At 42.1% G+C, this 25,204-nt stretch overlaps 2 protein-coding genes across 4 annotated transcripts; one reads left to right on the top strand and one right to left on the bottom strand.

Annotated features, from left to right (window-relative positions):
* Nucleotides 1-4,845: 4,845 nt before the first annotated feature.
* Nucleotides 4,846-17,850, top strand: LOC106538404 (suppressor of cytokine signaling 3). Of its 2 annotated transcripts, XM_087713892.1 has the most exons (3): nt 4,846-5,302; nt 9,152-9,227; nt 16,034-17,850. In XM_087713892.1, exon 3 carries the CDS (start codon nt 16,084-16,086, stop codon nt 16,696-16,698), a length of 615 nt encoding a protein of 204 aa, XP_087570018.1. In that variant the 5' UTR covers nt 4,846-5,302; nt 9,152-9,227; nt 16,034-16,083; the 3' UTR covers nt 16,699-17,850. The 2 variants fall into 2 exon arrangements, with proteins under 2 accessions (XP_087570018.1, XP_013908358.2); XM_014052883.2 differs by lacking the exon at nt 9,152-9,227.
* A 797-nt stretch (nt 17,851-18,647) lies between these two features.
* On the bottom strand, nt 18,648-24,870 carry RPS9 (ribosomal protein S9). Of its 2 annotated transcripts, XR_001312721.2 has the most exons (6): nt 24,776-24,870; nt 22,845-22,968; nt 21,327-21,449; nt 20,206-20,392; nt 19,902-20,086; nt 18,779-18,917 (listed from the first exon to the last, which is right to left on the bottom strand). XR_001312721.2 is itself a non-coding variant. In XM_014052884.2 (5 exons), exons 2-5 carry the CDS (start codon nt 22,939-22,941, stop codon nt 18,740-18,742), a joined length of 585 nt encoding a protein of 194 aa, XP_013908359.1. In that variant the 5' UTR covers nt 22,942-22,968; nt 24,776-24,869; the 3' UTR covers nt 18,648-18,739. The 2 variants fall into 2 exon arrangements, 1 of the variants encoding a protein (XP_013908359.1); XM_014052884.2 differs by lacking the exon at nt 19,902-20,086 and having other exon boundaries at nt 18,648-18,917; nt 24,776-24,869.
* Between the last annotated feature and the right edge of the window lie 334 nt (nt 24,871-25,204).

Raw genomic sequence — 25,204 nt, 5'->3', positions numbered from 1 at the left:
GCCGCCGCTGCTGCGTCCTCCTCCGCCGCCAGCATCGGCGGCCCTGCTCGGGCCCCCCGTGGGCTTCCTGCTGCCCCCCGTGGCTGTGCTGGACCCTTCCCGCAGGCTGCTGCTGCTGGGCAGCCCGCTTTGCCCCGTGCCCACTGCCGCTGTTAGCTGGAGGAGGAGGGCTACCTTTGGAGGCAAAGAACGAAGTATGTAGAACGCCCTTCTGTCGCCGCACTGTTGTCCCCGCGGTGATGACGCGCGGTGATGACGCCGCGACTTTAGTGACGCGATTTAATCTCCGCTATTTTGCGTAGCGCGGTTTTGTCGTGCCACGGTTGGGGAAAACATGCTGACTCTGCAAACTGCTTAGAGAGGGCTGTAAAGCATTGTAAAGCAGTATATAAGTCTAAGTGCTATTGCTATGCCAGCTGTCCTGGGAATCCCAGGGGATGGGAGAACTCATGAGGTGGCTCCCTTATTATTAACATCCATCTATTATTCTCTCTCCCTATTGTAACTTTGCTTTTATCATTTTTAATTTTTGAAAATAATATTATGTAATGATTTTCACTAATGATTGTCTTATTTATTTACTGTTTTACTGGATTATAGTTAAATGTACTGTTGTATGTAAAATGTTTACTGTTGTATGTCACCCAGACTGACTTTCTGTGAGACAAGAAGCCATATAAGTTTGATAGACAGACAGAAAGTCAGACAGACAGACAGAGGGAGAGAGAGAGGGAGAGATATGGAGGGAGGGAGGGAGATATGGAGGGAGGAAGAGAGAGAGGTAATAGAGGAAGAAACTGATAGAGGTGGGTGGGTGGGTAGGTGGGTGGGTGGATGGACGGACAGATCCTTCATTCAAATATCAACCTTGTCCAACTCCTCTGTTTTACCAAACTACGCACAGATGGTTAGGCATTGTTACCAGGTTGGGAAATTCATATGTCATATATAATTTATATCTATATGCTATATGAAAGTCCTGGTATGTACGTATCTCTTTGATATTCATACATAAATTGCATTATTTATTCAAAGTACACAAAGGCATATAGTATTACTCTGAACAAAACACATATTAACTTGGCTTTTCCCAAGCACACCTCTATATGTTTGCTATATTCATAATATATGTTTCCATACTCATAAACAAATGTATTGATATACAAAAGAAATACAAGTAATCCTCAACTTACAACCATTCATTTAGCAATCATTTGAAGTTACAACACTAAAAAAGTGACTTATGACTGGTCCTCATGCTTATGACCGTTGCAACTTCCCCATGGTCATGTGATCAAAATCCGGGTGCTTGGTAACCATTTTAACAATGGCTGTAGCATCCCAGGGTCCTATGATCTTCTAAAATGGCTTCTAGCAAGCAAAGTCATTAGGGGAACCCAGATTTGCTTAATGGCCACAGGATTCACTTAATAACTGCAGTGATTCACTTAACATTGGTAAAAGTGAACATGACTCACTTAATAACTGCCTCGATCAGCAATGGAAATTCTTGTCCCAACTGGGTTGTATGCATAAGTACTGTGTTTCCCCAAAAATAAGGCAAGGTCTTATTTTCCTGCTTGGCCTTATTTTTGGGGAGGTCTTATTATTTTTGAGGTGCAGGAGTTGGCAACTGTGGTCACCTCACGGCTACTGCTGTGTTGCAATATTTTAGGCGAGGGCTTATTTTCAAGGGAAGGTCTTATTTTAGCACACATGCTCAAAAGCCCAATTGGGTTTATTATCCGGGGAGATGTTATTTTCAGGGAAACAGGTATGCTTTTCCTGGCGACGAGATTCTTCAAACATATGTACTGATTTGATTTTTGAAGGTGTTTTCTAAAAACATTTCAGTACAGCTTTTACGAGGATTTCTGTGTTGGTACCTTTGAGTCAGTCTTCACTCCTGGGAATTGCATAGAAACATTATCTTAGCAATACAGGTAGTCCTCAAATTACAACCATTTGTTCAGTGACCTTTTGAAATTGCAGCCCTGAAAAAAGTGACTTAAGATCAGTTTTCACCCTCGCAACCATGGAAGCACCTACAGCCATGTGATCAAAGCTTGGCCACTTGGCAACTGGCATGCATTCATGATGGTTGCAGTGTCCCAGGGTCATGGGATAACTTTTCGTGACTTTCTGATGAGCAAAGTCAGTGGGGAAACCAGGTTCACTTCACAGCCGCTTTCCTAACTTGACAACTGCAGTGATTCACTTAACAACTACGGCAAGGAAGGTTGTAAAATGGGGGCAAAACTCATTTAACAGCTCTCTTGTTTAGCAACATAAATTCTGGGCTCAATTGTGGTGGTAAGTTGAGGACCACCTGTATTTTTGGAAGAGTTTTGCCATTGTCTTTTCCCCCCTCTGTGACGGAGAGAGAATGGCTGATCAAAATTCATGTAATTCATGCTTACTCATGCCTAGATATGGCAAGATAGGAACTCAGCTCTCCCTGCTTCTAGTCCAGCCCCTCAGCCAAAGGGCACACCGGCTCTTCAAAACTAACATGCAAACTCATAATATAAAAGGGAAAATGTTTAGGCAGGCAATTTCAATCTGTTCTCCATAGATCTCAAAGTGCAGAAGCCTCCCTCCCCCACCCGCCTTTTGCAGGAAAGTTGATTAGCCATCTGTTGAGCTTGGGCAAAGCTTTTAATCCTGCAGCTACTCCAAAATACTCCCCCTATCTTGGATTTCCCCGTATTATTTGTGCTGTTTTCAAAAGCTCCCGTTTGAGCATTGTCCTCTTCATTTTGCTTCAGGTGCGCAGATGTAACACACACACACACACACACACACACTTTCTCCTATTCAAGTGCATTGATTTTAGCCTCTCTTTACTTTTCAAAGGGTCATCAGAGTGGACTGAAATAGCCTAAAGCCATAAAAAGAAGCTGGTGTGGGTGGACTCAGGAGTGAGTTTGCAAATTGTTTATTATGCTTTTCCCACCTGTCTTTTTCAAGCCATTCAAGCTGGGGTTTATCTTTACTTTCCACAGGATGGAGGGAGGGAGAGGGAGGGAGAGAGTGTGTGTGTGTGTGTAACTCAGATCTCCCAAGATTTAGCCAAGCACTCCACCATGTTGTCAAGCTCTTACTGTGTCTACCCCTATAACGTCAAATATTTGAATCAAACATTCACCCAGCTCTCTAGCTACCCTGTCACACTGCAAAGTAACAGTAATACTGGGAGTGATAGTAGTAATAATCAAACACATTTGCATGTTAGTTCTAGTAAATATTCAAAGCACTTCATGTTCAGTTTATTCTAACTCTTACAGCAGCTTCAGGGTAGAAAATCAATGTATTATCTCCATAATACATTATTATTACTATTATTATTATTCTCTTCCTTCCTAGTACCTATCTCTTCCCACTTATGACTATTTCCATGTTGCTTGTATCTTTCAATTTATATTATTTTTATTTGTTTCCTAGTATGATTTGATAGCTTATTAGTAACCTTGACTATCACTAAGCATTGTATCTTATGATTCTTGATGAATATATTTTTTTCTTTTATGTACATTGAGAGCATGTGCCCCAAAGACAAATTCCTTGTGTGTCCAACCACACTTGGCCAATTAAGAATTCTATTCTATTCTATTCTATACTATTCTATTCTATATTCAAGATGGGGCAGACAAGCTTTGTCCAAAAACACATCCTGATTAGTTAGCACAACTCGATAGTGTAGTTCTCAGCTATGGTCACCGGGTTGTGAACCAGGTGATTCCATTAAGTTGTAACACAGGCTATGGCATATAAACAACCCGGATTCAAGGTTCAGCTTAGCATGTTGTGTGAATCTGGCCCCGACACATCGTGCAAAAAGCGATCTTCGAATTGAGCCCTTCAGTTGCACAGCTGGGTCTTCAACAAAGCCAAAAGCCACGGATCTCTCTCCACGGAGAATCCACGCACGCGAAGTGCTTCTTTTGTGCACCGATCCAAACTGCCCGCATTCACACCGTGCAAATGCGGGACGAGGGAGGCCCGCGTCACACAAATGCACCGCATACACCCATGCGCTCAATACAGACCAAGGCAAACCCCCTCCCCCTTTGCTCGCACGTCTCATCCCACAGTCGGCGACTTAAGAGTGAATGGGGGGGAGGGGAGAGGGCAGCTTGCCATTGGTCGCTTCCTCGACCTTTTTTTACGCCCCCCTCCTCGTTGCACCGAGAGGGTTAAAAAGGAAAGGTGTGCCGCTTCAGGCGAGCGGGGGATCTCCCTCCAAAGGCCCGATCACCTTACCCAACCCGTCTTCCACTGCAGAGATAGGCGGAGGCGGGAACCAACTCGCATTCCCCTCCTTCTTACCAACAGTCCCTCACACTTCCAGGAATCACCCAGAGGGGGGAAGGAAAAAAAAAAAAAGCAGCAGCAGCAAAAGGGGAGGGAGAGGGAGCGCGCGGGGTTGATACAGCCACTTCCTGCCAATCACAGCCCTGTCAGCCACTCCCCAGCGACCAATGAAAGGGGCGACCATTCATAAAAATAAATACTCGGCCACGCTCCCCCCCCCTTCCCCAACACACACACAGACACACACACATACAGGCTCGAAGCACCTAGCCTCTTTCCTATCTGACAAATGTACATATGTTTTTCATACATATATGCACACACAGACACACACACACACACACAAAATATCCAATCGGAGCCGCCGAACGATTATTGCAAACTCTTGGACACTTTCTCCCTGCCCTTTAAGCCTCTCTCTCTCTCTTTCTCTCTCTCTCTCTCTCTCTCCCCCCCCCCGCACCGAGATTGTATCTGAAGTCGTCGGACACCAGCCCCCCCCCCCGCCTCGCCTTCTCCGATTCCTCTGCTAACGGGAAAGGCGCTTCTCGTTTCAGAAACGCGCACGTACGTTCACACGCATTTCCAGGAAACCAGAGAGGGGCCGCGATTCTTTGGCCAAAGGAAATAGATTGGCGCTGTTCTTCCACCCCCTCCTCCTCCTCCTCCTCCATTTCACTCCCCCCACCCACCCCACCCCCAGCCCCGTAAACTTCCACCTCTTTCTATTCTTCCCCGTCCGAGCTGGGGAGGCAAAAGCTCCGTCCGAGACCATCCCGAGTGCGCGCGGTGCGCCTTTGCCCACCACCTCCATCCTCCCGCCGCCGCCGCCCGAAAGATGGGGAAAAGGGGAGATCGCACCGAACCCGCTTCCCGCAGCCCAGCCTGCAAAGCCGAGTCCGTGTTTTAAATCGATTTGCTCGGCCCCTTTCGTTCCCCCGCTCCCCGGAGAAACCCAGGCACCGCTCTGCTTCCCTCGCCAACAAAGGTAAGTTTAGCCAAACTCTTCAGGCTTTTGGAGCGAGTGCGGGGAACGTCGTTGCGGGTTGCGGGGGCTGCAAAAGTTGGGAAGAGGAGAAAAACCCCTCCAGCCACTCTTGAGCAAGAGATCGGCGCTCAGACTCTCGGGGCTGGTAGCGGAGTATGGAAAACTCTTCCGATGCTGCTTTATTTAGAGGGTAAATCGAGGCGGGAAGCCCCAGTCTGGCTTTGGCGCTTAATTTTTTTTTTTTAGGACGGGAGAGGCTGGAAGACCACCCTTAGGTTGCCGAAAAAGAATAATAACTCGACAGTCAGATAAAGTATGAACTTGCAATCTGGCAAAATTCAAATTAACGTTCCAGCGATTAAGTCCCGCGAAGCTTAAGCTGTTTTATAAAAGATTAGGCATGCCACAATGCAAAATAGCCAACTTTTCGTATTTGACGCCCTCTCAACTTTTTAACCTAACAGCATGCATAGCTGGGAACACCAGAGTGTTTCTGTGTGTAGTGAAAAATAGCTGCATTTTACATAGATTTCATGCAAGTGGGTTTGCTTCCAACACGAAACCTGTAATAAAGTTTTGTTTACCAACCATGATTTTCCCATTTCTTCCATTATTAATCTGTAATTGTACTCTAGCAGCCTCCTCTTTCTTCATGCTATTTCTCATCTGCTGTTATGAGAAAAGAATAAACGCCAACAACAAAAAATCAAGCAATTCGTAGAACATCATTTAGCCTGGAGAATTACTTGGGTTTCCATCCCTTGCAGCTGCAGCTGTGGGAGACACTTTGTGGAGGAAGCTGCTGCTTGATTTTTGTGCAGATAGGCACAATTTAAAGTAGAGGATCCTTTAAAAGTGCCTAAAAGGAGAAAATATTTCTTATGTAACTGGAGAATTAATCATATAACGCTGTTTAACTATAAAGAAAATGAAAGCAAATTTAGTGATAGTCCTTGATTTAAGGACTACAGTTGAGCTCAAAATTTCCATTGCTAAGCAAGAAAGTTGTTAAGTGAATTTTGCTCCATTTATGACCTTTCTTACCACAGTTGTTAAGTGAACCACTGCAGTTGTTAAGTGAATAATATGGTTGTTAATTGAATCTGGCTTCCCCATTGACTTTACTTGTAAGAAGGCCACAAATATCATCACAGGACCCCAAGACACTGCAACTGTTATAAATATGTGCCAAATCTCTGGATTTTAATCCCTCGGGGATGCAGCATAGGTCAGAATTATGAAAATTAAGTCACTTTTTTTAGTAGTAGTGTAATTTCAACCCTTCAATAAATGAACGGTTGTAAATTGCAGATTGCCTGTATGGACTCAAAGAGCAGAGTGGCCCTTGGTCCAGAAAAAGTGTGCAATTTTTGTTCACAAACCTAGTCCAAGCTAGTACAGTAAGGTTTAAAATAATCTAAGCAGACACTCAAAAGATGACTCCTATTGCATTCTCATTCTCTTGAAACATACAGGGTTTAAGAGTTCTTTCTCAGTGGATGGTGTTTTTATTTTATTTTTTTGTCAAACCTTCTGTAATGACAAAAAACCGTTATTCTCTCCATCATATAGAAGTTAGTTTGATTGTATACTAAACTTATTTATTTATTTAAACCCTGCCTTTATTGTTTTTGCAAAATAACAAGGTGATGAGCAGATCCAACACACCTTCCTCCTCCTATTTCCAACACACAACAACAACAACCCTGTGAGGTAGCTTAGGCTGAGGGAGAGTAACCCAGCTGGCTTTCATGGCTAAGAAGGGCCTTGAACTCACGGTCTCCCGCTTTGTAGTCTAGTGCCATAATCACTAGAGTAGACCAAACTGGCTCCCATTGGTGGGAATTTCCTCTTAATACCCAAAATGTAAGATAAAGAAGGATGCATCTCCTAGAATTATTGGCAGATAAGAAGAGTGACTCACTCAGAGACTAAGGAGCCTCTTTTGAGGGGAGGTGCTTCAGGCTATAGGAGCTGTCACTAGTTGATTGTACATCAGTACAAGCTATTGATTTATTTAGCCTGTTAATGTCAGTTCTTGCTCTCTACTACTTGCTACTCAGTCGGTTTCTAAATGGAGATGACAAGGGCTGAACTAGGACCACCTCTATTAATGTACTTAGGCCCCCTTCCTCCGGTCTCCTTATTTTCTGTTGCACAACTGTACCATTCTGGGGGTGGTTGATTGATGTCCAGGATATGCTTATCTGAGCAGACGATAATTCAGAGGGTTTTGGAACTGGAAGAGACTAGCCAAGAGTTCATATCCCAGAGTTCATATCCCATGCGTTGTATTTACAGAACTAGCTTCTTTAATTCTGCTGGCAGTTAAACAGATTCCTTCTAGGTCGGATGTAGATTGGGAATGACCTAACGTTGACAAATTTGAGTTCAGATGCTGCTCCCCTTAAAATGGGGCACATTTCCCTCTGTGAGGCTACTTTGGGGCATTTTTTTTTAAACAAAAGACAAAAAGTCTCACATGAGATTGCATTTGCACAGAAGCAATAACTCACTTGGGGTTTTCAGGAGGAATCTGTGAACAAGATATTAGACTCTTACTGCTGTGATATTGTGACTTTTCAATTGTGCTAAATTTTCTCTCTTCCCAGTAAAACATTATTCACAGATTATTTAAAAATAGTTTTACGTAAACAGTTTTCAGTACAAGTAATCCTCAACTTAACAACAGTTCATTTAGTGACCGTTCAAAGTTACAACAGCACTGAAAAATATGACTTATGACCATTTCTCACAGTTATGATCTTTGCAGCATCTCCATAGTTACATCATCAAAATTCAGATGCTTAGCAACTGGTTCATATTTATGACCATTGCTGTGTCACGAGACCACTCAATCACCTTTTGTGACCTTCTGGTCAGCAAAATCAATGGGGAAGCCAGATTCACTTAACAACTGGGTTACTAACTTATCAGCTGAAGTATTCACATAACAACCTTTGCAAGAAAGATCTTAAAATGGGGCAAAACTCACTTAACAAGTGTCTCACTTAACAACAGAAAGTTGGGGTTCAATTGAGGCTGTAAGTCGACTACCTATATGTCCTCTTCTCATTTTTTGTGTAGTGGTTTAAGGCACCAGGTTAGAAAACCGGAGACCATGAATTCTAGTCTTGCCTTAGGCATGAAGCCACCTGGTGCATTTTGAGCCATTCTATGCCAGCCAAGAAGGAAGCAATATAATGGGAAACACTTCAAAGAAATGTGGCCAGGAAAACTGTTGGGACTTGACTTGTTTCCCACACGAAAAAATATTGTGCCCTCAAGGTACCAATGTTGTATTGTAGGAAAAGAGACTCTAGATTTCTTTTTTTTAAAAATATAACTTTATTAAAGATTTTTAAAACGATAGTAAAATTAGTATGAACTAAAATAAAACAAGAAAGAAAAATGAAGAATCAAAAGAGAAAACTAAAGTGCAAAAAAGGTAGAAGAGAAAGAAAAAAGATGAAGAAGTGGCTTCTAATCTTTATAGCAGTTGTAAGTACAATTGTAGATTTACTTCTTTCTCCAAAGACACAGAGACTCTAGATTTGTAAATGCAGGGAAATGTTAATGAGTATGAGCTGTCAAACATTCCATCTTCAACCTACTACTTTTTATTGATATAGTCCCAAAAATATTTTCCCTGATGCTTATGAATCTGAAATTAGTTTTAGAATTGAAGTTGACAATATTTCTTTTATTGTTAGTATCCTTGTATTAAAATGCTTTATTTGCAGGGAAATAGACAAAGAATTTTAATAGAGCTTATATTCTTCCTGGCAAAGAATTATTTAAAAAAATCATGGTAACAGTAGAATAATAAGCTTAATTCTTATTTCTCAGACTGGTTACATGAGATAATTTTGGAATGTGCAATAGATAAAGCTTCTATCCAGAGATTCAAGAGGCAAAATTTAAGGTAGTGTATATTATTTATTATAATTAATTTATTAATTATATACCATTCTGGAATAAACCAAAAGGGTGGATGATGTTACTTGTTGGGGCAATGAAATGTCTGCAAAGAGAATGTCAAGATCAGAGTAGATTCTTTATTGTTGCAATTATTTTTATCAGTACTTTTAGAGGAAATAAGCTTAAAAACAAACAACATGACAAAATATTTTCCAAGGCCAGACATTTTCTTAGATTCTGAGCATCTCCTGTTGATTTCATGAACATGGCCATTCAGTTTTCTTGGCAACTACATAAATAGTGATTTTGGTCAATTTTTTCAGTTGTTGCTTTCACTTCCTGCTCTAGTTTCCAGCCATGAAATTCCCTGGAAAGTAATCATTCAAATTTCAACAGGACTAATCCTGCTTAGCTTTGGAACCTATATAAACTTAACCAGGAGCTGCTACTTGCAACTCTCCCAGGATCTTAAGATACTTCAATAGGAGGCATTTTACAGGATCAGAATGAAAATTTAAGAGTAGGCTTCCTCAATCTGGTGGTCTCCAGATTCATTACAAGTCCTATTATCCCCAGCTGACATGTAATAATGAGAAGTTGTGTTCAATGCATCTGAAGGGTCACCGGGTAGAGAATGCCAAATGACTTATGGGTAATTTTCGACTTACAATCATTACTTTAATGATGGCTCACAGTTACAGTGGTGCTGGGAAAAAAGGACTTATGATCAGTCCTGCAATTAAAACTATCCCAACATCCCCGCAGTCACTTGATCAAAATGAATACAACTCACTTAATGACCTCATTGTTTAGGGTTAGTGATGGAAGTTCTGGTCCCACTTGAGGACTAACTGTACTACTTACGAATCAGTAAGAGCAACAATTTGAGAGCAAGCAGACGTCGGTCAAACACACAATGTGACATTCTAATTTTTGCTTCCTGAAGATGTTTGGCAGGAATTCCAGTAGATTCTCTCACAAGTACATTTCATTGCAGGTGACCTTGGCTGAGCTTGAAAAAAAGTTAAGCAGGTTGGACCTGCTTAGTGTTCCAATGGATGACAGATAGGAAACCAAGGCTGGGCATAGCTAGATGAGAAATTTCAGAAAAGATCTCACCCTAGAAGAAAATCATGGCAAACCACTTCTGTGTTCTTGTCAAGAAAGTGGACATGTTAACTAGGCAGCCATTAGACATCAGAATCAGTTGGGAAGGGGTGAGATTCAGCCGGTTCTGATGAACCGGGTGTTAATTTTAATCTGGTTCGCCGAACCGGTAGTAACAATAACCGGCTGACCCCACCCACTCCTCCCCACCCAGGAGACTCCACATGGTCCATTCATTATGCCAGGTAAGTGCAGGGCGCACACGGAGGCTCTGGGAGGGTGAAAAATGGCCCTACCAGAAGTCCAGAAACGGGTCCGTTTCCGGCTTCAGGAGGTCCTCTGGAGCCCAGGGGGAGGCCATTGTTGCCCTCCTGGAGGCTCGAAGAAAGCCTCCAGAGTCTGGGGAGGATGAAAATTTCCCCTCCCATTGCCGTGGTGCGGGAAACCAACTAGGCCATGCCCCCATGGCCACAACCCCCCAGCAACCAGACAGAGAACCTGTTGCTAAATTTTTTCAATCCCACTCCTAGTCTTTGTCTTTTCTTTCACAAGTGCAGGGCTAGTTTTCTTTGCTAATCCTGGGCTGACTCCCTTCTCCAATTCTGCCTTTCAGTGGTTGCTGAGTTAGACTTTTTCTCTTTGAAGTACCAGTTAGTTCTTTCAACCAATAATAAGCCCTCCGATTATGAAACAGAATCCTGCTTTCTCTGGCCTAAACACGTTCTGAGTTAAGTAATAGTTTCAAAACCATCTTGTAACTGAGATCGACGGTGAGATTAAACACTTTTTAAAGAAGTTAAGTTGGTCAGAAAAGGAAGCTGCCATGGTTGGGCTGTTAGCAAGAGAAGCGTCCGGGCTTGATAGCAAAAAGAAGGAAAGGGGAAGCAATTGTTAGCAGTCTTAACACACAGCAAGCCATTTCTGAGAGTCTTTTCAAAAACCGCCATAAAATAAAGGAGCAACCCAGACGAGAAGTTAGAATAACATTCCTTTCCATGCTGTGCTTTCCAAATTTTATTCTGGGACATTTCAAACTGGATCCTCCCTCGGATGTCCATGTCTGATCTTCTGGTTAGAAGATCAATTGCCAACAAATCTGATCTCTTAAAACTGCTCTTTACAAGAGATTTGTCTTGGGGGAGAAAAAGCCTCCATCAATTGGGAGTGCTCCAACACTCGAAGTTTTCAAAAAGAGACTGGACATCCATTTGCCCAGAACGGTATAGGTCTCCTGCTTGAGCAGGGATTGGACTAGATGACCTACAAGGTCCCTTCCAGCTCTATGATTCTTTGTTCTAAAACAGAATCCCAGAACTAGAACAGATGTCAGACCTGGAAGCCATCTTTTACATTGAGCCTTCAGGCCAGCTGTTTTCTATTGTGGGGAAATGGGAGGGGGGATTATAGGGAGTATGGGAGATACTTAGCCAAAATGACATTCTTTCTCAGAGTCAAGGTTGCTTTGTCCCACAGCTGCGATGAGGTGAGTGGGAGGCATCTCCAGTTTGGCTAGTTCCTGATTGGATCCTGTGATGTACATGTTGGTGCTGGGCTGGGACTTGAACTTCCACTTGGGTGGGGAAAACCTGGAAACCAAGCTCTCAAGAATATCCTGTCAGCCTTGGAAGCCATCTTTTTCTTTGGAGCTTCAGGGCTGCCACAATGCATTATAATACTACAGTAGTACAGTACAGATAGTACTTGACTTACAACCACAACTGAGCCCAGCATTTCTGTTGTTAAGTGAGACATTTGTTAAGTGCGGTTTGCCTCATTTTAAAACCTTTCTTGCCGCAGTTAAGTTAATCCCTGCAGCTCGCAAATTAATAACCCAGTTAAGTGGACCTGGCTTCCCCATGAACTTTGTGTCAGTCCCGGAAGCCATCTTTTATCTTTGGGACTTCAGGCCTGCCACGTTTTCTACTGAAGGAAAGTGGGAGTGAGGTTATACAGAGTGTGGGCGATGTGTAGTCAAAATAAAAAAATTTTCTTAAAAAGTCAAGGTTGCTTTGTCCTTGCAGCTGCAATGAGGTAACCGGGAGGCATCTCCAGTCTTGGATAGTGCCTGATTGGATCCTATGATGTACATGTGGGTGCTGGGCTGGGACTTGAACTTCCACTTGGGTGGGAAAAACCTGGAAACCAAGCTCTCCAGAATACCCTGTCAGCCCTGGAGGCCATCTTTTTCTTTGGAGCTTCAGGGCTGCCATGATTAGTGCCTGGGAAAATGGGAGGGGGGAATTGAAGGAGTCGGTGGAGAATTAGCCATAACAACATTCCTTTCTTCTCTGGGAGTCAAGGGCATTTGGCTTGCGCCTGGATGGGAGCGACTGGGGGTTGTCTCCAGTTGGGACGATGAAATGATTGGGCCATGTGATAGACTTGTGGGTGCAGGGGATGGATCTTTGACTTTCTTTTGGGTGGGGAAAACCTGGAAACTCTCAGTTTGCGGTTTCCCCAGATGTGCCAATATGACATCTCTAATAAAACGGAACTTTTGTGGGATGTTACTTGATTCCCTGACAACAGAGCTTCAAAGTTGCATGAAGCTTTCTTATATGTTTATATACGGATCATGTATGATCTGTGGGGGAGTGATGTTTAGCCACTCTTGCCTATTCCTCTGTTCTTCTTCATAGCCACCCTGAAGGGAAGCCTATTGGTTCTCCTGTCTGTCAATCAGTTTAAGAAGCGAACACTTTGGCTCATCTCTTCTATGAATTTTGCAAGGCTGGCTAGTTTTGTTGCAGGAATGAATCTGCACCTTGAAAAGCTTGGGTTTCTTTGAGAAAGATCTGTATGGGTAGCAGTTTAAAAATACATGTAATCCATATTAGCTGTTACAGGCAGTCCTTGACTTACTATAGTTCATTTAGTGACCAAAGTTGCAACGGCACTGAAAAATGTGACTTATGACTGTTTTTCACATCCCCATGATCATGTGATCAAATTTCAGATGCTTAGCAATTGGTTCATATTTATGACCATTGCTGTGTCATGGAATCTCCTTTTGCGACTACTGACAAACAAGGTCAATGGGGAAACCAGATTCACTTAACAACTGTGTTACTAAGTTAACAACTGCAGTGACTCACTTAATAACTGTGGCCAGAAAAGTCGTAAAGTGGGGCAAAATTCACTTAACAAACATCTCACTTAGTAACAGAAATTTGGGCTCCATTCTGGTCATGTTGAGGACTACCTGTATTTAGAATGTTTGAGATTTGAGTACTTAGCAATTCTAGACTATTTTCCCAATACTTTTTGCCAAATCTGTTTTGTTAGATAAAACTTGTCTAAAAATTTTGCAAGTAAACCTTAAAGTCAAGTCAGTGAAGGATTTGAGACCAAGAGGAAAGCCTAGTTTGAAATCTAAAAATATAAGTGGGTCAATAACAGACCTCCTGTAGTTTTGAAGCTGCATTCAGCTCTACACTTAGATGCAGCTTTAAAGCACCCCCAAATTCTAATTGCAAATAGAATATTTCAATTGTTATTCGTATGATTTTTTTTAAAAAAAATCTTAAGTGTTTTCCTTCAAGTCTGCTTTTTTCATCACAACTGAATATTAACATGGAAACATAGAAAACTGGTGGTAGAAAAAGGCCCAGGAATCCATCAAGTCTACCCTTTGAGGGGTTTTTATTTTATATTCTTTTTAATTTATTATTTTAATTGTAAATTTAAATTAATAGATTACCTCAAGCATGTCTAAACTCAAGTTACTTTCTGACTGACCTACTACTTCCTCTGAAAGTTGATTCCAAGCTTCCATTACTTTTTCTGTGAAATGCTACTTTTGAGTATTGATCTATTGGTTGAGACAGGAATTGATCAAGTGGATTGTCGCTGAAGCCGGACGTCATGAGTTGAGAGAGAGTGATTGGCCCAAAGTCACCCGGTGAGCTTTCCTATCCAAGACAGGACTAGAATTCAGTGTCATGGTTTCTAGCCTGATATTTTAACCATTGGATCAAACAGGCTCTCATTTATTTGATTTATATCTTATTTTTAATTGGGAGATTAAAGTTAGATAAGTAGTACCCTTTCCTTATTTTTTTTCATAAAAACGCTTCGTGAAGCAGACTTGATGACATATTGTTGTTGGCCCAAGGTCAACCAATGAGTTCACGGCTGAGTTTGAGCGTGTGTGTGTGTGTGTGTGTGCAGACAAACAAACACAAATCTATTTCTCTCTAAAAGGGGAACCTATGAAATGCATGGAGAAATGGGCTCACTGCACTTATTTTTTTCTTTCTCTCTGCGCCCATTTTTTCAATGCACAACCTCTTTCTATTATTCAAATACAAGTAATCCTTGACCTATGAACACAATTGAGCTCAACATTTCTGTTGCCCAGCAAGGCAATTAATAGCAAAAAAACCATAGACTTTATTTACTGCTTCATAGTACTTTACAGCCCTCTCTAAGCGGTTTACAGAATCAGCCTATTGCCCCCAAGAATCTACTTCCTCATTTGACCAATCTCAGATGGAAGGCTGAGTCAACCTTGAACTGGTAAGAATCGAACTGCCAAACTGCAGGCAGCTGGCAGTCAGCAGAATTAGCTTGCAATACTGCATTCTAACCACTGTGCTGCCACAACTCAATTAAGTTAGTTGTTGTTTGTTGTTATTATTAACCACATTTATATGCCGCCCAATCCCAAAGGACTCCGGGCGGCTTACAAAAATAAAGAGGAAAAAAAAAGACATAACGAAACACATAACGAAGGAACGGTTTAAAACAGCAACACCTCATACATTCATTCTAATCGGGGCTGGACCTCAATAGTGAGGTCAAAAGCCCCAGGCCTGCAGGAACAGCCAAGTTTTTACAGCTTTCCTGAAGGCCATGAGAATGGGTATGGTCCGGATCTCTAGGGGTAGCTGGTTCCAAAGAGTCTGAGCAGCCACAGAGAAGGCTCTCCTCCGAGGGCCCGCCAGCCGACACTGTCTGACTGACGGCATCTGAAGGAGGCCCAATCTGTGGGATCTTACTGGCTGCTGGGAGGTATGTGGCAGTAGGCGGTCTCGGAGGTACTCTGACCCTAAGTCATGTAGGGCTTTAAAAGTGATAACCAACACCTTGAATTGCGTCCGGAGACCAATTGGTAGCCAGTGCAGCTCGCGGAGGACAGGTGTAACATGGTGTAACGTGGGTGTACCTCGGTGCACCCAATATCGCTCGCGCGGCCACATTCTGGACTAACTGCAGTCTCCGAACGCTTTTCAAGGGTAGCTCCATGTAGAGCGTGTTGCAAGTTGTGCCCCGTTTTAGGATGGGGTGTGTTTTTTTGCAATAGTTAAGCAAACCACTACATTTTTTTTTTAAGTAAATCATCTGGCGTTAAGCGAATCTAGCTTCTCCCATTGACTTCGTTTGTCAGAAGCTCCCTAGGAAGCTTGCAAATGACAATTTCAAGACTCGAGATGCTGAGACCATTGTGAATACATGCTGGTTGCCAAACAACTGAACTTTGATCATGTGACTGAGGAAGCTGCAACGGTTGTTAAGTGTGAGCATTGATCCGAAGTTCCTTTTTTCAGTGCCGTTGTTGTTTTGAATAGCCGTTAAATGAATGTTGTAAGATGAGGATTACCCGTACCAAATATTTTGACTCACCAGACCAAACCAAGTTAACACCCTTGATGCGAGTGATATTCAGGTGCCTCTGTGAATTGACTTTATCTTCCTTTTCAGATGCAGCTCTGATAAATGATCAAGCTGTCCACTAGTCAATTGGTGGCGCAATGGTCCCCCTGTGTTGTTGCTGCCCACCGGCATCTACACAAGTCGTGGTGGCCATGACAGGCCCTGCCGTCCCTTCCTACCATTTCAAGAGTTTCTGTGGAGAGTTTGAGCGGGTGGAAAGTGCCTTGGAACGCTTGGAGGCCAGTGGCTTCTACTGGGGCAGCCTGTCAGGAGCTGAAGCCAAGAGGCTCTTGACCTCCCAGCCTCCTGGGGTCTTCTTGGTGAGAGATTCCTCCGACCATCATCACCTCTTCACCTTGAGTGTCCGCACCAGGACAGGCATCACCAACCTGCGTATTCAGCAGCAGGACTCAGCTTTCCACCTGGAGGCCTTGCCAGGAGCTGGCCACCCCCCAGCCTTCAGTTGCGTGGTCCAGTTAGTTGAGTATTATCTCTGCTTGGGGGCTGTGGAAGGGGGTCCCTGCTATTTGGAGAGCGAGGGTCAGCCTCCGGTGCCTCTGGCCCTCTCACAGCCGCTTCGTTGCAAGGTGCCCACTTTGCAGGAGCTGTGTCAGCGGGCTGTACGAGGCAGCGTGCGGGGCAGAGGTGACACCAGAGCTCAGCTGCAGAGGCTGCCAGTCCCCCAGGCATTGTTGAACTCAATCTGCAGCTAAAGGGAAGCACCAGTTTTCAGACCTTTTAATGAATGCAGATTTGGGGCCTTCCTTGTTAGAATGGATGAGCAGAGCTGGTTATAGATAGTGTACTGCTGATGCACCACTATTTTCTTGGAATAAACCAACCATTTCATTGTGGAGCTATTTATAATGAGCCTTCCAGAAGCTACTGAAAATTATCTGAAAAAAGGGATTGGCAGAGTAGGTTAGTCAACGATATAGAGATGCATATCCTATGTAATCCCCTTCCCCATTTTTGCAAGCTAGCCACTTCCACATTTCAAATGCTTCTTGTGCACAGGTAGTATAGCAGAAAATTCTCTCTATCCATAGCAGAGCTGCTCTAAGCACCTCCCAGCTGTTCTCATCTTTAGTTGAAAGTTGTTGAAAGGTGCACAAGTTTGTGTGAGTCTTGTGACAAATATCTCTGCTAACTGTACAAGGGACACATGTAAAGTCTGCAGCAGCACTGCCCAGTAGCAAAGGACAGAATTAGTGTTTAGCTGCAACTATTGTGCATCTTTCTCTACAAACTCTCAGGCGGACAAGAAGATTGTACACCCAATAACAAGGATGCTTGAATTGGCAACCTTCTCTGGTTTCTTTCTTTAGAATATAGATAACCCCAAGGCCAGCCTGAAGGCAGATTTTGAGCAATAAGCCACTCTGCACCAAATCCACAGCAGTCCTATCCTCCATTTCCACTTTGACCCCTATGTGATCCCGACCTCTCTCCTCCCCCCACTTCCAGTCACTGCCTTTAGTAAGGGTCATTACTGTAACTTGACAGCTTTTAAGAATGCTGACTCAGAAACCAGTTACAAGAAAGGAAAAAAAGTTCAGTGACTTGAGTGTTTTTATAGGCAGCCAGCAGATATACCACTCAAGGGTGAGGAAGATACCAGTCTCTGAAGAAACAGACTTCATAGTAAAGGAACAGAAGAAAAACAAAATTCCAAACCTTGCAGTACAAAGATGAGAAAATGTGATTGCAGATGGCAATTTTGTGCACTTTGTGCAAAACTTTCACTAAGGTAGCAGTTAAATCATACTCCACTCTTAAGAACTATTCAATTTTTAATCCTAAATTTAATGTTTTTAAGCAACCTAAAAACTCCTTCTCTCAAATAAACCTTGATCTTCTGCAAACTGACTTGATTCTTTTGCTTTCGAGTTCATTTGATTCCTTACTGGCAAACCAGGCTCTTCCTGGATCCTACTGGGAAGCCCAGCCACTTCCTCTCCAACAATAGGTAAAAGTATGTGTTATCAGAGGCCAGTTTGCTTTCCTGCTTCCTGAATAAAAATAACAGCTTGCAAGAGGTAAGTTAGCAGTGAAGAATTTATCTCCTCAGAGATCTGCCTTTGGGACAGCCTAGCTTATCTCCCTATTTTTATTAATTATCCATCTTTGCACTATTTTTATCTGCAAGACCTTACCAATAAACTCTTAGAGGAAAAGGAGTAGTGCGTATGCATGCACCCATTTTGGAAATAATTCTATTTAGGACAGTACAGAAAGATGAGGGCGCAGGGAACAATGACCAAAACCCATGTCAGAAATGGCCTCTCCAGTTCCGTTTAAATTTGGCAAGAGAGACAAAAGGAAAGAATGAGGTGAAAGGGAAGAAACTGATCCGAAATTATGGCTTGGGAGTGTTTTGTTGAGTTGGAGCTAAAATAGTGCAAAGGGAAGAATTGTGCTCATGTGGCATTCTCAAATAGTCATGCCTGTCACCTCCTCTCCCAGCTCATTTGCATTGCCAATCTTCCTTTCTGCTCCTTTCTCATATTCCATTCCCCTTTGTGCAAGAAGCAAACATCTTAATCTGGGAAGTGTGAAGCTAACATTGAATTCAAAGAGCTCATTGCTGGGTAGTCAAAGGCAAGAACATGTTCAAGTTACAACAGGTTTATAATTCTCTTGACACAATGGAACTACAGTATTTTATCCACAAATACTTTTTATTGGATAATATTAGTCAGATAGACTCTATGGCCCACTGGTTTATATGGCAGGAAAGCCATATTCTACATTTTAATCTTCCTCTTCATCATCTCCTCCGCCAGCACCGCCCTGGCCCTTCTTGGCATTCTTCCTCTTGACGCGGCCTGGTCGCCCACCACCATAAGGTGAACGAAGGGAGAAATCAATGTGCTTTTGGGAGTCCAGCCGGACAATGAAGGAAGGGATGTTCACCACTTGCTTCCTTACACTAAGAGGGAAAAAGGAAATTAGTGAATAAATAATCTCATCTAGAACTCGTGGGAAATATTTGACAAAACAAACAAGCTCTGCAAATATTTCCTGAGTTCACAGTCTACCTTCAACATTCAGAAGTCAAAGCCCCAACGGCCACTGGCTTCAGGGTTATGTGCAGTGACTGCAAAAGGCTTCTGGATCCATTTGGAACCTAAGTTCACTCAGGGAATCTTTGTGCTCTCCGGGCTTGGTTGTTTTCTTGCAGATATATCAGTACCCAAGCTGGGTAACATCACAAGGACCCCTCATTTCAACCCTGAGCTATTCTCTATTGGAATTTCAATCTTTAAAGGAGCAATCGCTACTAACAATGATTTATAGAGCAATCAGAACAGTGTTATTGCTGACTGGACAGTAACCTATTCAGGCAAGAAACAATGACCAATTTTATGCTTTATAATTTTAATCAGGTTTTATACCCAGCCTCCCCATCCAAACCATTTAAAATTGCTTCACCAATGCTAGCAAGGAATGTATTTGGTGGGTTTTTTTTGGGGGGGGGGCAAAGTAACACTTGCAATTTGCAAGTAAACAATAGAACCTATCATGGACTTTATCTCACCATAAATATAACATAAATATTCAGTACACTACAATCCTATAATTTACAAGATATGGAACTACCTTTCAGAAGTAGCCAATGCACCATGGAAATTGTTTTATATGTGAATGTTGCTGTTACTGCCTATAATAGGTAACACCTACTTAATTCCAGCTGGTGGTAAAATATATGCTTAATTAAGGAAATGTAGTCCACCAGAAAGTCAAACTACAACTCTTGGCAACTTTTTTTGCTGGGGTTGCTTACTGGAATTCAGCAACTGAAGACAGTAAACATTTCCTCCAACCCATTGCAAAATCCATCATTTTACTTGTACAGAAGGATCATATCAGGTTACTGCTGTGCTTGCTAAGTAGGAGCAGTACTTGGTGTTACCTTGGCCACCCATGTGGCAGACCTTCACAAGGTGTACGGCCAAGCCGCAGTGAACCTTGCCGAAATCTTTGAGAGTTGCTTTGACTGCTAGTCTATTGAGCTATCCAAGGATTCGATCCACAAAAGGGCTTGGTGGTATATAAAGGCCCAAGCCAGGGCCAGGGCCAGAGTTATCGCCGCACAGACTATACATAAAAGATATTGCAAATGTTATTTCAGAAGTACATGTTCTAATGCTGATACTCAATGTCAGCAGTTCATAGTTAACTTTACACTCCCCAAACTTTGGCTCTCAGCAGCATACCGGATGTGTCTCTGGCGGATAAGAACACGAGCATGATGGATGGACTTAGCCAGGCCCAATTTGAAGACCTGGGTTTGGAGACGACGCTCCAGGAAATCCTCAATTTTCAGACCCAGGATGTAATCCAGTTTCATTTTGCCTTCATCCAGCACTCCAATTCTGACCAAACGACGCAGCAAGGCATTACCTGAGAGAAATTTAAGACACATCAACAAACTAAACGAGTCTTTCTATGTTAAAAGAGACAATGTTCAGATTAGCATATTTATGGGTACAAAATTGAAAAAGGTACAATCACAGTTAACTGGTTATGCAAAAAAAAAAAATACAAATTACATAATCCCAGGATATAGAAATAGTATTGGGACAAGAACATCGTCAGATTGTAGAAAGTATTATCAATAACTGTGTTTCCAACTGAGTAGAGACCTTGAGATTAAAGTGCAAATTACACCTCAACGTCAATGGCAGCCTTGTTTGCAGAACATGTTTAGTTCAATCAGACTGTTCTGTCAATTCTCAAGCACTTAACTGACTCAAAAATTGATACCACAGAAACCCTACCCATTTATTTTAGAAAGAGCCCAGTATCTCAGGCAAGTAACAGCGTTTTCACTAACCCCTTTCTCATTGCTCAGGCTGACGCAGTATTGGCTTGGCCACTGTAGCCAATCTGTTTCTGATTGGTATTTTCTTACCTTTACAATCTTGGTAGTGAATTTCATAATAGACATGATTGTTTTAAACTTTTTTTTTTAAAGGATGAAGCATGCAAGCTATAAAGGGTATAGCTAAAGCTTGTCATAACTAGATCTGTTTACAACTAAATTCCAACTATTAGTGGTAAACTGATTGGCTTGATTAATCCCTTTTTGGTATTTCCATCACACCTTAACTCTCCTCCCTTGACCCCATTTAACATGTTGTGGAAATCAGGCCTTTGTATAATCTTATAACACATACCACCTATCTTATAATCAGATTAATGACTTACAAGCTGGTATGAGGGAAAAAAGTTAAATATATCAAGGTACTCAGCAGGCTTCAAGTGAGTCATAGGTCCCGAAAGCAACAGCACCACCAAAGCTGTTATTCAATATCTAATTTTGACATGATATTACCTTCAAAAAGGCGTCGCTGATCTTTCTCATCCAGGGTGAGCAGCTCTCGGGCAGCTTTGCGGATCTTGGCCAAAGTGAACTTCACTCGCCATACTTCACGTTTGTTCCGCAGCCCATATTCACCTAGTAAAAGAATTCTGAAAGTTTAAATGCAGTTACTTTAAAAGTCACAGCGATCCAATCAGACAGATTCTTTCCCCAACTTGTAAAGTCTTCTCAGGATTAACCCCATTTCTCTGGAAAAACTTGCACTTGATTAGCATACCTCTTCCATTGTGGTATAATTTTTTATTGAAGTTTTATAAGAGACATAAAAACTAATATAAACTAATACAGAGCAGAAATAATAAAAGAAAAAATGGGGAGTGTGAAGAAGGAATCAGAAAGAAAAAAATGGGAGCTTCCAATTTCCTTTGCATTGTATATCACAAAGCCAGTTTGGTGTACTAGTTAAGGTGCTGGCCTACAAACTAGGAGGCTGAGTTCTAATTCCACTTTAGGCATGAAAACCAGCTTGATGACCATGACCCAGTCATCTCACTCCAACTCATCTTACAGGGTTGTTATGGGAAAAATAGGAGGAAGGAGTATTGTTTGGTATGTTCACCACTTTTATATATTTGTACGTAAGTATGTATATATGCATACATACATACATATACTTGCTTCTCTGAAAATAAGACCTAGTCTTATTTTCTTTTGGGGCCCCCAAAAAAGCATCAAACATCTTATTTTCTAGGGATGTCTTACTTGCTTACCACCACAGCCAGGCCTCCCATGCCCAGACACTGTCATGCCACTCGCTGCCCAACTTTTTCTGGGGCTGCTTGCGGAAAGCCACGGCACGAGTGGCTGTAGAATTCATGCAGTGGCACGGAAGGTGTCGGGGCGTGGGAAGCCTGGTTGCAGCAGTCCTAAGGTAAGCAGATGTGTAGCACATGGGGCAACCCCATCCTCCAACCCTGCCCAAGCTTGATTTTTGTGCATGCACCTCACCCCAGCTTGTACAACCAGCAGAGTGGGCTGGGCTTATTTTTGGGGTAGAGTTTATATTAGGTGCAGGCATGAATTGTTTTTGGGGTGGTTTGTATTTTCAGGGAAACAAGGTTTGTAGATGTGTACACACACACACACATTACATTTTCTATGATTATAAAAGCCCCTCCCATGTCTTGTTTTCCCCCAAATCATCAAAATTAAAGTCTCTAAGGGGCTTCCAATTTTCCTTTCTTTTAAAAAAAGCCCATTCTCCTCTGGACAGAATTCAATCTGAATCTTTGTTGGTTAAGGCAAATATCACCCCTTCCGATTTATCCCATCAAAATTAGATCTTTTTCTGTTTTAATTTTTCAATTGGATAATTCATTTCCCAACTAAAGAGTATTTTTATTAATTATTTTCACTTGACAGCAGCTATGAATTTACTTTTGGTTCTTAATAGTTTTGTTATCCATTCATTTAACTGATTGTTGCACAATTTGCCTAGAATCAAGAGATTAATAAATGAATAAATCTTACCAATAAGTTTCAACTCCTGATCAAGACGTGATTTTTCAAAAGGCCGCCTGGGGGTGACATAAGTCTTCCGACATACCCAACTCCTGGCAACAGGCATTCTGGCCTAAAAAGGTACAGGCCAAGCCTATGGACAAACAATATATTTGAAACAAATGCAAGTAATGTGACAGAATGAAATCACTGGAGATATTACTAATGATATACCACTCACATGTGTATAAAACAGCTTATGTTCTAAGTGATATTAGCAGCCAATATCAATTAACAATACCTAATTACCTGCATAACTATTTCATAAACCAAATTCATCTTTTAGTTCATATTAATTCTTAATTGAGAATAGCTTTTTATACAACAGAGAACTGCATCCTTTTATGGATCTGTTTCACCTCACCAATTTACTCTCCACTGCTTCAAGTCAGAAATTGTAAGTTTTCCCCTTTCTTTTTGACTAGCTAAACGTTACTTCAGAGGAAGATGGGGGAAATATTTCCACACAAAACCAATTTTTTTTACATTTAAACTGATGGTTTAGACATACACATAAAACAGTAATTGCTATAACTTTTTGATCAATATGGTGATGTCCCATTTCCAAATTAGAGAAGGATAGGATCTCAAAAGGATGGATAAGACTCCACAAAACAGATGAAAGTAAAAAAGCAACAGCTTTCATGGTTTTTATGAAGCATTTTATAAAACTAATTTACTGGATTTATAGGAAGTAAAACTTCCCAGTGAAGGGAATGGAGTAGTGTATATGCAATTTACAAAGGAGCAGCCCAATCCTACCATTTTCATTCCTAGTTTTATTTCACACTACCTCAGTCCCGTTTTTATTAAGTTCAGTATACATTTAACCCGCAGTGTATCTTAGATCAGTGTTTTTCAACCACTGTGCCGTGGCACACTAGTGTGCCGTGACATAGTGTAAGGTGTGCCGTGGGAAAAACACTTTATATATAGTCAATATAGGCATAGAGTTAAATTTTTTTAACATTTTCTAATGGTGGTGTGCCTCGTGATTTTTTTCATGAAAAAAGTGTGCCTTTGCACAAAAAGGTTGAAAAACACTGTCTTAGATGTTCTCAAGTGAGGAAAATCATACTTCCATATATTAACACTTCAAAAGCCCACCAGTTTGCTCTGAAAGGGTAAGGCCTAAACTCCTTATACATTGCCTATACAGAATTTTCAGCATTCAGCCATTTGCAAAGCTTTCAATAGACGCCATAATGATCTTTTTATTTTTTGAATGCTTTTAGGTGGCCTTCTATACTGTCTTTATTGTATATTTCCCAGAGTCATTCATGTCAGAGGACGGGGCATATAAAGTTGATAATACAAAATAAATGGATCTCCCACTTCCCCCAAATTTGAATTTTATCTCAAAAACAGAGTTTATTTTCTCTTTTTCTAACTTGTTGCCCTTAGGTCAGATGGAAATGGACACTTAAGGATACCTAGCCTTTTTAGTTCAATTTGAGAATCCATTCCTAAAATAAGAGAGAAGAACATCGATAAAAGTGCATGAACGGATTGACCTATAGACCATGTAGTAAAAACTAGGCCCGAGAAAGGGGAACAGGCTGGTAACCCCTAAAATCAATCCCTCATTCTCAGATTCAGCAAATCCTGAAGGGTGCCGGAGCGGGATACCCCTGCTGAGCTCGCAAAGAGAATGAATGCACAGGGCCGCTTAGAGGCCGGCGCACGTGCAGGAAGGGGGGCACGGGTAGAAAATGGAGGCTCGAGCGACAAACTCCTTAAGCGCATGCGCTCCCCCGCTTGCTAGGCGTAGGCCGCGATACTCTTTTCTTAACGAACTTTTTTCGATCGCTGGCCGCCGCCGCCGCCGCCCTGATCTGCTTGCCCGGTTCGACTCGGTAACGCAAGTCCTAGTCTGGCAAGATAAAAAAAAGTTCCCTTACCTCCCACCTCAGACGTCAAGGAGACCCAGGAAAAAAAGGAAGAGGGTTATCCGGGTAGTTTGCTTTTATAGGCCTGTGAGCAGCTCCGCCTTCTCCCTCTACTAACCAGTAGAAAGACGACATTTTTCGCGCCTAGCCTATTGGCGGAGAGGAACTTCAAAGAATACCAGCCAATGAGCACAGGATTTTCGTGTGATAAAGAAACTGGCTAAAAAGCTAATGACGAAAGTACCACGCGGCGTTACGGCTCCTCCTTCTTTATAAATGCTGGATCTCTACTAAAGGAGATCTCACGGTTAGAAGCTGTGTGGGTGACGTCATCGCTGAATAAGCACAGCATTCAAAGCGTGTTGTGCCTTCCGACAAAAGGATTTCCTCGTTTTTCTAGCCGACTTCTCAAAACATCATCCCCCAAATGAACTGGGCTTC

Source organism: Thamnophis sirtalis, unplaced genomic scaffold (assembly GCF_051295495.1).
Source record: "Thamnophis sirtalis isolate CommonGarterSnake01/CBP01778 unplaced genomic scaffold, rThaSir2_p1.2 scaffold_4, whole genome shotgun sequence".
In the NCBI taxonomy this organism is placed as follows: Eukaryota; Metazoa; Chordata; class Lepidosauria; order Squamata; family Natricidae; genus Thamnophis; species Thamnophis sirtalis.
The sequence above is the reverse complement of the archived record's forward strand: the minus strand, read 5'-3'. Positions and strand labels throughout refer to the sequence as shown.

Excerpts from the sequence above, each read along its gene's own strand:
- RPS9 (XM_014052884.2), bottom strand. The coding sequence starts at position 22,941 with ATGCCTGTTGCCAGGAGTTGGGTATGTCGGAAGACTTATGTCACCCCC. Across the intron at positions 21,450-22,844 it reads TCAGGAGTTGAAACTTATTG|GTGAATATGGGCTGCGGAAC; the intron begins GTAAGATTTATT and ends TTCTTTTACTAG. Across the intron at positions 18,918-20,205 it reads ATCCGCCAGAGACACATCCG|TGTAAGGAAGCAAGTGGTGA; the intron begins GTATGCTGCTGA and ends TTTCCCTCTTAG.
- LOC106538404 (XM_014052883.2), top strand. The coding sequence starts at position 16,084 with ATGGTCCCCCTGTGTTGTTGCTGCCCACCGGCATCTACACAAGTCGTG.